The 13,634-nt window shown below is 38.7% G+C and overlaps 1 protein-coding gene across 1 annotated transcript in view; it reads left to right on the top strand.

Annotated features, from left to right (window-relative positions):
• The window catches only part of ABCB11 (ATP binding cassette subfamily B member 11), a gene marked incomplete at both ends in the record, with an annotated part of 80,534 nt that extends 68,473 nt beyond the window's left edge, over nucleotides 1-12,061 (top strand). Inside the window, 6 exons of the mRNA XM_081261389.1 lie at nucleotides 674-915; nucleotides 2,881-3,037; nucleotides 5,019-5,216; nucleotides 8,557-8,763; nucleotides 10,916-11,062; nucleotides 11,861-12,061. Of these exons, the coding sequence (XP_081117515.1) occupies nucleotides 674-915; nucleotides 2,881-3,037; nucleotides 5,019-5,216; nucleotides 8,557-8,763; nucleotides 10,916-11,062; nucleotides 11,861-12,061 (1,152 nt within the window). The remainder of the gene's footprint in view (nucleotides 1-673; nucleotides 916-2,880; nucleotides 3,038-5,018; nucleotides 5,217-8,556; nucleotides 8,764-10,915; nucleotides 11,063-11,860) is intronic.
• Nucleotides 12,062-13,634: the final 1,573 nt, after the last annotated feature.

Genomic DNA, 13,634 nt, shown 5'->3' with positions numbered 1-13,634 from the left:
ATTTTTACACGTTAGTGTCTTCTAGGCTTGTGGCAAATAAATGCCTTTCTCAAACAGAATCATGATCTGCAATTTAGGTTTCAAATACACTTATGTTTTAGCTATGCATGTTAAAAAAATCTATTTCAACTAATATCTGATCATCAGGGTAAAATGAGGGTGTAGACATTTATTAGGTAAAAAAAAAAAATCACACACCTCCCCTACATACACTCACTCTTAACAAATTCATTGTAATCTGGGTCTTTTGAGAGTGAATGATACTGCTCAAGTAGGCAAAAGTCAAAAGTTTCATATCCCAGTGGTAGAAATAGCCCACCTTTGTACCTTTATTAGGGATAGGACCCTAATTCAGAAACAGTGATTGTTTACCTGGAATATGGGTTGAAACAAATATTTTAGTATAGAATAAAAGATTAACTTTATATTTAAGTTAATATTTGGTCAAATTAATTTTTAATAAATAGAATCTAATAGTTTGCATTTATATTAACTTATCTTTTGTCTCAGAAGACATCTAAAGATACAATTTCAGACTTTTTAAATGAATTAGCAATTGCTTCTCGGCCTTTTGGGTAAGATCAAACAAATTAGCAAAGTTTAAGAGCTTTTCAGGATAACCACGTGTACCTCTCCTGCCCCTTCTGTCTTTCCCTACTTTTTCATTTGTCAGATTACCAGCGAAGCCCTCAGTAACATCCGCACTATTGCTGGAATTGGCATGCAGAAGCATTTCATAGAAGCATTTGAAGCTGAGCTGATGAAACCCTTCAAGACAGCCGTTAAAAAAGCGAATATCTATGGATTTTGTTATGCCTTTTCCCAAAGCATAGCATTTATTGCAAATTCTGCTTCCTACAGATTTGGAGGTTACTTAATCTCCAACGAAGGACTGCATTTCCGCTTTGTGTTCAGGTGAGGAATGTCCCACCAACATCACAAAAGATTAGCATTCTAAGGAGGAGAAGCCTAAGTGCTGTATCTAAAACAGCTGGGATTTGTTATTTCATAAGGTTCTGTGGGTGATCTGGTGGTTCTTCTGGCCTGGGCTCTGTCCTTTAGGCTTTGGGTATAACCTGTTTCCATGTGGCCTCTCTAGTAGATGAGCTTACTTTCTTCATAAATGGTCTCAGAGTTTCAAGTGCAGCAGAAAAAGGCACACCCCAGTGTGCTGGCACTTTCTATGTGCCACATTTTCTGATGTCGCTTTGACCAAAGAAAGTCATACAACCAAGCCCAGATTTGAAGACTAAAAAAATAGAATACATCTTTTGATGAGAGGAGTAACAAAGTCACATTGCAAAGGGATGTATGAAGGATGAATTAAGGTGATCATATTTACAATCTACTATGTTTATTAATGCTGAAAATCTCCAGAGGTCTTTAGAAAATGGTTCATAGGGCTATCATATTTGAACTCTACCCTGCCCCCCCTTGCAAAGAGAACAGTTTTCCAGCCGACTTCCCCTATGTAGAGACAGAATAGACTGTACAGGGGCGTTAGGTTCCTTATTTTTAGCCAGAGTCTGCTTTGATCATAAGATTAGTTTTGAGTCTAGTTTCTTACATTTCTAGAGGTGAAAGACTAGGGGTGTCAGGGTAACAGGAGATGGAGTGCACATGTATATGGGTATGGTAGGGGCAGTGAGGGGAGAGACCGTCTGAGAGAGACTTGGAAAGTATTATGAAAAGTGGTCCCAATAAAAATTTGTTCTTTCAGGTTTCATTTGCTAGCCAAGAGTTCTGCCTTTTCATCTGATATCTTTCTTCTAGCACTTCTATTCTGCCCACTTCTACTAAGAAATTCCTTTCCAAGTCTTTGCATATTTAAAATACTAACCCAAATCCGGTAATACTAATTGTTGACTTGTTTTTGTTAGTTTGTAGAAAAGTTTTTGTTTTTTTTCATTTGCTTGCAGTACTGGGAATTGAACTCAGGACCTCTTGCATGCTAGGCAAGTGCTCTACTACTGAGCACATTGCCAGCCTATATAAGGGTTTTTAGAGAATTACTTTCCAACATGTAAAAACTGAGAGACTACACAGCCAATTTCTGGGTTTGCTTTTAAAACTGGAAAGTCATTTTTTCATAATTTCTCATTTTGTTCCAAGTGCTTTCAATCCCTTAAGCTTTAGACTGGGCTCCTGGAGATGTTTGCTTTTGCAACCTTGGCCTAAAACAAGTTCTGCTTCTAAGCTGAGCAGTAAGATGCACAAAGACACAACCCCTGACCCCATTCTCACCCCAGACAGGCACCCTATGAATGGAAGTGCAGGTGGACAGCTTTGAGGGTTACCTCTCATGTCATGGTCTAGGTAGCAGCAAAACTGTCTCTTACCAGATTTATCATTCCTTTCTTTGTTCACCCATGTATTTGTTTTTAAGACCCATGTTGAATACAGTTAGAGGCTGAGACAAGTAGAAAGATACAGGCAATTGCCTCTTGTCTGAAGCATGAATTATATGCAGGCTTGGCACAGAATTGATACTTAAATCACCCATCATTATCTTTTATGTACTTACCATTGATCCAAAGATATTAGAATTAAAAAGAAAAATCAAACAATTTCAAGCCTCCTTCTTTTAAAAAATGTTTTTCGAAGTTTTTTCGCCTTTAAACCAAAAAAATTTTAAATAAAAACCATTATGGTGGAATCAGGGTTTGGAGGTCTGAGTTCTACCTTGGTCAGTCTACCTCTTACCCCTTTTCATTGAATACAATTTGCAAATCTCTCCATTTCCCATATTCCCAGACAAGTGACTTGCTAAAGGCTACTTGATTCTTTCCCAACAGAACCAAGGTTAGACCCCCAAATTACTGCCTCTTGACCTTCACACCAACCATGCCCACCCTTCTCTGCCTGGGTGTCTGATTGCAGGGTGATATCTGCAGTTGTACTGAGTGCGACAGCTATTGGAAGAACATTCTCCTATACCCCAAGTTATGCCAAAGCTAAAATATCAGCTGCACGCTTTTTTCAGCTGCTGGACCGACGGCCCCCAATTAGTACATACAGTACTACAGGTGAAAAATGGGTAAGTATTGGACCAAGGGAGTTGTGCTTATGTATGTGTGTGTGGGGAGTATATGTGTGTATGTGTGTGTGTGTGTGTGTGTGTGTGTGCACACGCAGAATGACCACTGGGAATGGTCAGACAATATCACTTAATTTCTAAATTTCTACAGTCTGAATTTGTTCATACTGCATTGAGAATGGACAGAGATTATATTTATAAATGTAAAGGAATGAAGTGGCATGCACACCTGTAATTCCAGTGGCTTGGGAGGCTGAGCCGGGAGGATTGAGAGTTCAAAGCCAGCCTCAGCAAAAGCGAGGCACTAAGCAACTCAGTGAGACCCTGTCTCTAAATAAAAATTAAAAATAGGGCTAGGGATGTGACTCAGTGATGAGTCCCCCTAAGTTCAATCCCAGATACCCAGAAAGAGAGAAAGAAAGAAAATAAGAAAGAAAGAAACTAGTATCAAAATTTATTCACAAAGCTGGCATCTGAATAAGGCAACAAGATCCAATTGTATTAGTCTATTTTTCATTACTGTAACAAAGTGTCTGAGACTGTGTAGAAAAGAAAAGAGATGTATTTGGTTCACAATTTTTTTTTTTTAAAGAGAGAGTGAGAGGGGAGAGAGAGAGAGAGAGAATCTTTAATATTTATTTTTTAGTTCTTGGCGGACACAACATCTTTGTTGGTATGTGGTGCTGAGGATTGAACCCAGGTCGCACGCATGCCAGGCGAGCGCGCTACCGCTTGAGCCACATCCCCAGCCCCGATGGTTCACAATTTTGGAGGCTGTAAATCCAAGATCAGTTGGCTCCGCTGATTTGGCCTCTCGGGAAGGCCCCCTGGGCTGCGACACATGGTGGTGGGATGGCAAGAAAGAATACGTGAAGGAAAGATCCATAGTGAGACAGGAAGTAAGAGCATGGGCAGGGGCCAGTCCTCCTTCTCTATAGCAGCCTTTTCTCAAGAACTAACAGGGTATGACAAGAATGACATTAATTTCTTCCAAAGGCAGTGCCTCAGTGACCCAATCACCTGGAATTAAGCCTTACCTCTTAAATGTTCTACACCTTTCTCAACATTGACACACTGGGCACCAAGCTTCCAACACATGAACCCTTTTGGGACAACTAAAGTCAAAGTCAATGAATGCTAAATTCTATGTAATATAAAACACACTGAGTTTGAGAATGAACAAAGCCAGATGTCTTTTGAGATCTACCCGATAGCATATTTCCTATGGATGCCCTGGTGTGGAATGGAGATAAACCAGTTCTTCCTATCCAACAATATTTATTTGATTCATATTCACCTGAGTTCAAATGTTAGCTCATGTGGATGCCCATAAAATTAATTCAGTCGCCACAAAAAGTCTTTTTTTCTCCTAATGGATCCTCCATGGAGGTGTTTTTAATCTTTCCTATTTATTTAAAATTCTATGTTAAAAAAAACAAACCTAAACAGTAGTAGATATAAATCTGAACTCTTAAAAATTGTCAAATGACCTGTTTTTCCTTCAGCTCAATAAAAGTAAAGTCTCTGTGTGGTTTATTAAATGTCTACTTCTAGGGTTCATAACTCATATAGTTTTAAACACACTATAGTATTCACCTCTGCAGTACAGACCTCCAATAACTTTCAGTCTAAGTAATTTTGAGTGTAATACTATTAGTTTAAGCCTTTGGGGGAAGAGTCGTGCAAGCTCAGACTGGTTTCTGTGAAGTATTATCCTTTAGCTTCTCTTCCATTCAGATCGTCAAGGAGTGGAGGACAAGGAAATCCCCTCAGGTTAGAATGAGAATAAGAGGTCAAATGTCTAATTTTGCTGCTCAATCTTCTTTTATGATACACCTGCCAGAGTGGGAAGTAGAAAGTCATTTTATTAAGTTGCTACCCCTATACTTTTCACTTAGACAATATGATGTAGATTTAGGTGCATTTTCAATATTCTAGGCTTCCGAAGGAACGTGAATAATTTCAATTCTCTCATCCACAGGACAACTTCCAAGGAAAAATTGACTTTGTTGACTGTAAGTTTACCTATCCTTCTCGACCTGACAAGCAAGTTCTGAATGGTCTCTCAGTGTCGGTTAATCCAGGGCAGACACTGGCATTTGTTGGAAGCAGTGGATGTGGCAAAAGCACCAGCATTCAGCTGTTGGAACGTTTCTATGATCCTGATCAAGGGAAGGTGGTAAGCCATGCAAATGCTTTTTTGAGAATTTTGCTTTCTGCAAGATATCTCTCTGAAAGTGGTCTCCAAGATTGTGCCTTGCCAGACTCACTGTAAAGTGCTTGCCTTAGACACTTAGCCCTATGGATATTTTCCATTTCCAATCATTTTATGGTTGACCGGATTCTACCTCCTAATTTCTAACATACTCTCCCCAGTTCCAGATGGCCTGCTGACCAGTTAGGTAAGGGAAACTGGTCACACTGCAAAGCTGGAGATGAGTGTATTTGACAGAAGCATTCACTTACCCGTAAATGGAGCAGAAAGTGCAAACTAATCAGGAAACTAATGGCTGGGAATGGAAAATGTGGGGGTGACAAGGGACACAATGATACATGAGCAAGAAAGGGGACCAAGCATGAAAAATCTGAAACAATCCTGGGTCAAAAAGCCCAAGCCTAATAATAAAAGGAACTCAAATTGATATGAAGCCTGGCTAGGCATCATAAAGCTTGGCAAGGATATTTGAGAAATTGATGTATTGCTTGGTTATTCTTCACAGCATTTCTTTCTCTTTTTTATCTTTCTTTGTTTTCAAATAATATATTTAGGAGTTGACAAAGTCAAATAATAAATAAAGGTTTTTAACAAAAAGTAGTACTCCTCTACTTTTTCTTGCTCAAAGACAACTATTTTAACCTCTTAATGTTTTCAGATTTCCCACTGATGATTTTCATGTCTCTAAATAATATGTTCATGCTGATGTTGTCATGATTTAATGCATTCAGACCCCTGTTGACTTATTTTTTAAGAAATGAAAGATTAAATTATAATGTAACAAAAAAAAAAGAAATGAAAAATTAGGTAACCCTTACCACTCCCTCTTTTTACCCAATTCCTTCCAATATAGTTCCATTATTTTTAGTTCCTCTAGTTGGAAATCTAACTAGTACACATTCATTGCTTTTCCACCACCTGTAGAGACTACCTCTTGAATTCTTTCTAAGATGAGGATGTTAGCAATCATAACTTTATTTTCACTTCTGGATTTCTCCCTTTACCTGTCAAGTTTTAACTGTACTTCTATATTATTAAAACACACACAAAAAGTACATGCTGTTTATAAGATTGATTATCTTTCCTGCTTTTACATTAGGTTGATTCTAAAAGTTGAAAATTGATTAATAATTTTTACTGTAATTATGTGGATATTGCTCTTCCTACTATTGTAGTCAATTAGTGATAAACATTAGCATTACCTTTTCTTTCTTGATTGCTTTTCTGAAAGGCTTTTTTTTTTCTTTTTTTCCCCATTCTCTGCCTTTTAAACAATCTTTATGTTCTTCCAGTATTTCCGTTCTGCCATCTATTCTGAAAGACCTGTTTCTTGCTCTCCTATCTGTCAAATCCTGAACTGATTTCAGCCTCGGCCTTGTGAACAGTTGTCATGCGATGAGTTCTCTGCAACATATTCATAGTTCCCATATTTTTCTCTTTCTTGTTTTTTATCTTCCTTTTGTTATAATACATCCACAGGTAGTTTTCTAAGAAATGGTTCAGAGGCCTGGATCCAAAAATGTTTTATTTTGCTCCATACTTGATCAATTGTTTAACCTTAATATTTTGAAAGTGGCTTGATTTTCCTGAATAGTATAGTCTTCATTACAATGAAGACCAATAACATTATGAAGAGAAAAGCTTGAAAGAGGCAATTTCCCTTGCATAAAGCAAATCAAAGAAATAAGCAAAAAGGTACTGGCAGAATTCAGGAAGTTATGCAAATGAGGAGCAGAAGTTGATTGCCTGTAATTTAAGTCACTTCTATAACTGATTTTAGGTGTAAAACTTTTAATTTTTTTGAAAGTATTTGGTGATTGATGCACCTAGAAAGCATAATACACTGGAGGTCTGACCTCTTTAAGGGAAAGGATTCAGTTTCCCAAAATGTCAACTCCATCATGCCCATTATTCAGGTAGATTGTGAAGAATGTGAGATGCAGGGAGCTGAGTGTTTGACTTCTCCATAATTAACATGTATACTGAGCATATGTCTCTGTCATAGGTAGAAATCAAGGCCCAGGAAAAAATCATTATGATTTTTTGCATTTCATAGGCACAATATATTTTATTATATCATACATCATGGTAAAACATTTTTACAAATATGTTAAAGCAGGAAAACATCATGTCTTATCATTTTAAAAGCTCCTGTTTGCTTTTAGAGAAGATACCAAATGCAGGTATTCAATAGTTTTAACATTTAATTGGATATCTGTGAGGCATCCAGTACTTTCTGTGGGAGATTCTTAGGGAACATGAAGCACATCTTCTGTCTTCTAGGAACTTCCAACACACCACATATACAACAATTAGAGAATAGCTCAGTTTCTAATTAAGTAGTTATGCTTTGCAGAGAAAAGGACTATGAAAAATGAGTAAAGCAAGATGAGCAAGAGCCAACTGTTAAGAAGTGCCTTATATTTTTTTCTAATGATATTTGCATTTTCCATTGCTTAGAGACTATCTAAAACATAATCTAAATTAAAACATAATCAAAACTGAAACATAATCGAGGCCCATAAAGTGCAAGGCCCATTATGTGCATGTCAATTAATATAATCTTTTTTCCTGTGAAATCATAGAGCCAAATACATTATAGTTGTATATTGCACACACTGTACCTTTATGATTCTAGGACTCTTAAGTGAACCAGCTTAAATGGCAGATAGTTAAGTATCTACACTTATCTGCCTTCTAGACTGTGATTTCCTAGGAAACAGACGTTGTGTTTTCTTTATGTCACAGGAACAGACTATATTTGAAGCAAGCACTTCAATATGTGGTTGCTGATTGACTGAGTGAACAAATGTATTCTTTTCTTCCTTGGACTTATTATCTCAGTTATTCAGAGAGTAGTATCAGTAAAATTCAGATACAGATTTGACTCTTATGTTGTCCTATAGCTTCTCATAGGAAAATCCTCTCCATAACTCACAGAGCCTCAAAATAGAGCAATTCTACATACCTACAGAGATTGTGCCACACTAACGTATAATTAGAATGTTTTTCTGAATTTACATGGTGTCCTGAGTGTCTTTTTCTTTTGAACCACCTGTTGAGCTAGAGTTTGGGGAAATATCAAACAAAACTATAGTCTAATCAATGTTCATTTCTATACCACTCACTCCTGATGGACACCAGCTCCAGAGGTTGAAGGCAACATAATTCATTGATCAGAGCCTGGGAATGTTGTTTCTTAAGCAAAACAAAAGTTCCACATAATACCTAACTCCAGAATATGAGCTTTCCTCCTTCCTGGGATTCAAAACTCAATGCCTGTTGTCATCACCTCTGTTGGCAGATGATAGATGGGCACGACAGCAGAAAAGTGAACATCCAGTTTCTCCGCTCACACATTGGCATCGTTTCCCAGGAACCAGTGTTGTTTGCCTGTAGCATAAAGGACAACATCAAGTATGGGGACAACACCAGAGATATTTCCATGGAAAAAGTCATAGCAGCTGCCAAGCAGGCTCAGCTACATGACTTTGTCATGTCACTCCCTGAGGTAAGCACTGAGTGTGTTGTTCCCTGTAGTAGACAAGAGATGGCGGGTGAGGAGAGGTAAAATGGAAAAAGAAAAAAAAAAGTTGTACTTGTGGCTCGAGGAGAAGTTCCAAGTTTATTTCCCAGTGTCTTATTCTTTTAAGCAAAATAATTGAAAATCAACATACAAGTATAATGGTTAACAAAATGGTTGCTGTAGACTTTGTCATACACACAGCAATATCGTCCTGAGCATTAGTTCAATATCATGGAAAATAGCCTTGTATTTGGAGCAAACATGGGTTTGAATCCACGCTGACATTTCCTAGCTGTGTCAATAACTTTGGGACAATTTCTTATCCATTCTAAGATTGTCTACTTCATCTTTAAAATGTAAAAAAATAACCTTAAAAATGAAGGAGTGAGCTTAATAGCCACACAAAGAGAGCTGCTGTTGTTGCTGCTGTCATTGACCCCGCAATATCTTGGTACTTGGCAGCTCGTGCTGTGCGTGGTGGGTACGTCATGCCGCCTTGGTGTCTCTTACTTTACCAGAGCCAAGTCTGAACTTAGTGCAGTATTGACTTGGCATTTTTTTTGTTCACCAGGCATCTCTCTTGGTGATTGACCATAAGGAAAATTAATATATGAAAACCGTTGTAGGAACCAAATATTACCTTTAACCTTCTCTGCTTCATGTTTTCAAAAAAATACATCACTTAGAAATTCCTTTCCTTTGTAAGTGATTATGTTTATAAATTTTATAATGTTTGGGGTAGGGTTTTGGTTTGTTCTTTTCATAAGACTCCCCAGATCTTAGGTTAGCCTCTTGGCCTGGTTCTAGCCTGGGCAGCCTGATCAGCAAACCTGGGAAATATTATTTGCTGTATCTGGAGTTGAAAAGCAAAGTCATGAGACCGCAGAGGAGCTACTGGTTCCGTGAATGTTTATTGAGCACCTACATGTTTTGCTCAAGAACTGCCTTAGAGTTGATTTACTGCCTCTTTTTCTTACAGACTTGCCCACAATACTCTTCACGGCCCAATTCATCTTTATAAGGATAAAGGAGGCTGCCAGGACCTCATGTGGCTTAGTGGAGCATTTTTCAGGGGACAAGGGAGGCAAGGGAAGGAATGATCTTGAATTGGAAGGCAAGTTAGAGCAGTGGTTAAGAGCCAGAATTCAGAACCTACCTAGATACACCTGAATTAATTATTAATTAATTTATTGGTACTTCGAATTGAACTCAGGGGCACTCAACCACTGAGCCACATCCCCAGCCCTATTTTGTATTTTATTTAGAGACAGAGTCTCACTGAGTTGCTTAGCACTTCATTTTTGCTGAGGCTGGCTTTGAACTCTCAATCCTCCTGTCTTAGCCTCCTAAGCTGCTGTGATTACAGGCGTGCACCACTGTACCCAGCTCACCTGAATTTAGATTTCACTTTTGCTGCTTATTATTGTCTTTAAGTTTTATCATCTACAAATTGAGAGAATGTGATTTCTGTGAATACTGAGTGATGTCCCAACTAGTATGCGTGCACAATCTCTGAGGCTTAGTAAACTCACTGTGAATGTAGCCATGTCAGGCATCTAGCTAGACCCCTTTCCTTCCTAATTTCATCAAAACTCACAACAAATATGTGATCTGGGTACCACTACTGCATTTTTTCAGATAAGCTTGCAGCTCCAATAAATTTAATAAGCTGTACATGATAGCAGAGCTAGATGTATAAATGCAAACCAAGGCTTGTGTTCTAGATTGGTGTCTCCCTAGGAAAGTAGTGGAGCAGGAAGCCCCTCAAAAAGCACTTGTGTTCCTGGGCTTTTTCCATTTGATGATCTTGTCCAGTTAAGAGTGTAGAAATCAGGGAATCTCCAATCAAGGAGGATCTCTTATCTGGGATCTTACCTGGAGACAAGGAGAAAGAGATTGAAAATATAAACCTAAAAGAAAGGCAGAGATGAGGAGTAAAAATCCCCTCATTTCCCAGCACAAACTTCATATTTTCTTATATTCCTAGCTGGATTTGATATCTTTTATAGGATTATTTTCACTGTCCACAAGTTCAAAAACAATCATTTAAATTCATAAAGGAGTCATTGATGTGAGCTCCATACAGCACAGAAGCAATGGACATTTCTAGTTCTCAATCTTACCATACCTTTTCCAGAAATATGAAACTAATGTTGGGACCCAGGGATCTCAACTCTCTCGAGGGGAGAAACAACGCATTGCTATTGCTCGGGCCATCCTACGAGATCCTAAAATTTTGCTCCTAGATGAAGCCACTTCGGCCCTAGACACAGAAAGTGAAAAGGTACATACTGATTTTCTAAAGTTGTAGATCGTTTTAGATTAATATTTTGCTGTAGGAATGGTACTGTTTTCAATTTTCTGATTCATTAACAGTAGAAATTGGCAGTACTTCGTAGAAGCAAAAGATAATCTCTAGAGAAAATGGTTTAGCAGAGATTTGTTTCAGATAAAAAAAAAACTTTAACAAAATAATAATTGCTTTAAAGATTCTTCAGGTTAAGTGACATTTTTCAAAAGGGAAATAACTTTTTAAACATAATAAAATAATTTATTGTAATACGTTAGGCATAACATTTTATATTTTCTCAAGCAATGTGACAATGGGTGTGCCACATACAACGAGAAGGTGGCACCTGATGCTCAGTTTGCATGAAAGGAGATGCAAGTGAGAAAAATCACAATTCTGAAATTCAAAATGTATGATTAACAACTTAAAAATCAGGATTCCATTCTGGGAAGAGCTAAAATGTCCTGAATAAAGACAAGCATCGGGAATGCCACTTAACTTCTACTTACATTGTTTTCTTTAAATAAACTAGACCACCAAATATTATAAATTTACAATGATTTTGTAGTTTCACTGAAATTTCTTGCCTTGCTGAGATTTCTCAGCCTGTGAGCTACAATTTAAATCATGGATGCATGGATCTTCTATTTGCTTGATCCTCTGTTATGCTGAATCTTTGGATTTCCCCTAAGTATGGGATTGTTCCCAGGTGGTATTGAATTGAACTCTGAATGATGGGAGGCTGGGGACAATCATATCTCTTTGCATCAACTTTCTGTCTTTTCTTTGCAGACAGTTCAGGTTGCTCTGGACAAAGCCAGAGAGGGTCGGACCTGCATTGTCATTGCCCATCGCTTGTCCACCATCCAGAATTCAGATATCATCGCTGTCATGTCACAAGGGGTGGTGATTGAAAAGGGGACCCATGAAGAACTGATGGCCCAGAAGGGAGCCTACTACAAGCTAGTCACTACTGGAGCCCCCATCAGTTGACCTGACTCAAGAATGTAATGCATAGAGCTGGGGACATAGTCCCGTGGCAGAGCACTTGCCCAACCTGCTCATGCTCAAGGCCCTGGGTTCAATCCCCAGCACATGGGAGAAAGAAAAGAGAAATGTTAATATTTTATTCTTACAGACATAACCATACGCTGAGATCAAGACTAATTTCTAATGACCGTCAATAGTAATTCAGTTTAGATGTCCATATAGAAACTGGAGTCAATGTGAGTGAAAAGCCAAGGTCAAGCAGCTGTTTAGCCACCACACAGTGCTTCTCTCTGCCGAAGCCAGTTACAATCACTACATGGGAGTTGTGAGAGGCTGTGGAGTGAATGAGACTTTGAACTCCTCGAGGCAGGAGGACTGTCATTTGTGATTTTGAACCCTTCGTGTATATAAAGCTTCCTCTCTAATAGGCACTTAATAAGCTGAACTAAGAAAAAATGTGAAAAGAGCAAAAGAATCAAAGACCAATTGTGTTTCTCAGCTAATAGTTTCTTGCACATGAAGCAGATACATTCATCCCTAAGGCTGAGGATAGGGAAAGGAAGACTTTTGCATCCTGGAGGCTCTCAAGCTGGAGGGATGTGGCAGGGGCAAGGATTAGCAGGGGTGTGCCCGTTTGCCAGTGTTGATGAGGTTGTGGACCCAGGGTGAAGTACGTAGGAGCTGTTGGACTACTTGGTGGGCTTGAACGCTGAGAGACATAACTTCCTGTTTACTAGACTAAATCTGCTGGTGTGGTTGGGTAGAGGTGTGTGAGTGTGTGTGTGGGGGGGTCTATTCCCAGCCTTATACTTCTCATCATCCCCCTCCATATTGGTTGCTTTCTTTATTCCATAAGTCCCATACATGAAATAAAAATAGTGCCTTTTACCTTGCTTTAGCTTCTTAAGGTGTAACATTTAAATAGCCAGTTAAATATGGCAGAAAAACTCTCAATTCATCCCTGCTTTTTCAGAATACCACTAAATGATATTAAAAGAATTAAGAAAGCATAAAACCACAAGAACACAGAAAGCAACATGAAGCTGAAAACAAAATTTTGAGACCCAGGAAGCAAATAAACAACAGATAATGGGTTTAGAAGAAGAGAGAAGAAAAAAAATGGTCCTCTACTGGTTGGGGGAAGGGAAGATTGTGAACATTCCATTTGGTACTACAGGCCCCTAGTACAAAGCCATAGGGTCCTTCAAGGAGTGGGAAGGAGAGGAACCCATGGGGCTGAAGATAAGAATGGGCCAAGACTGTGTAGCAACAGAGGTGCTGAGCCTCTCCTGCCCTTCCCTGATCCCAGCAGGACACCTGGGCACTCACAGACAGGCTTGGCATAGGGAGACAAGTTGCAGTTGAGGGGCAATGAACACATAGGAGGCAGAGGATTGAGCGTAAGGGTGTGTGTGGGCAGAGAGACCCCTAGCTACGATCCTCTGGCAGATGACTGAAGAATGAATCTCTGCAGAAACTGGTCAATGCAAGAAAAGAGATCTATGGGTCCACTAATCTTTCAAAGGATATTTGAGAGTCTTCAGAGTCTTTCAAAGAATATTTCCTAGCCAGATTA

This window comes from Spermophilus citellus (assembly GCF_964194105.1).
Source record: "Spermophilus citellus genome assembly, chromosome: 11".
NCBI classification, from domain to species: Eukaryota; Metazoa; Chordata; class Mammalia; order Rodentia; family Sciuridae; genus Spermophilus; species Spermophilus citellus.
The sequence above is the reverse complement of the archived record's forward strand: the minus strand, read 5'-3'. Positions and strand labels throughout refer to the sequence as shown.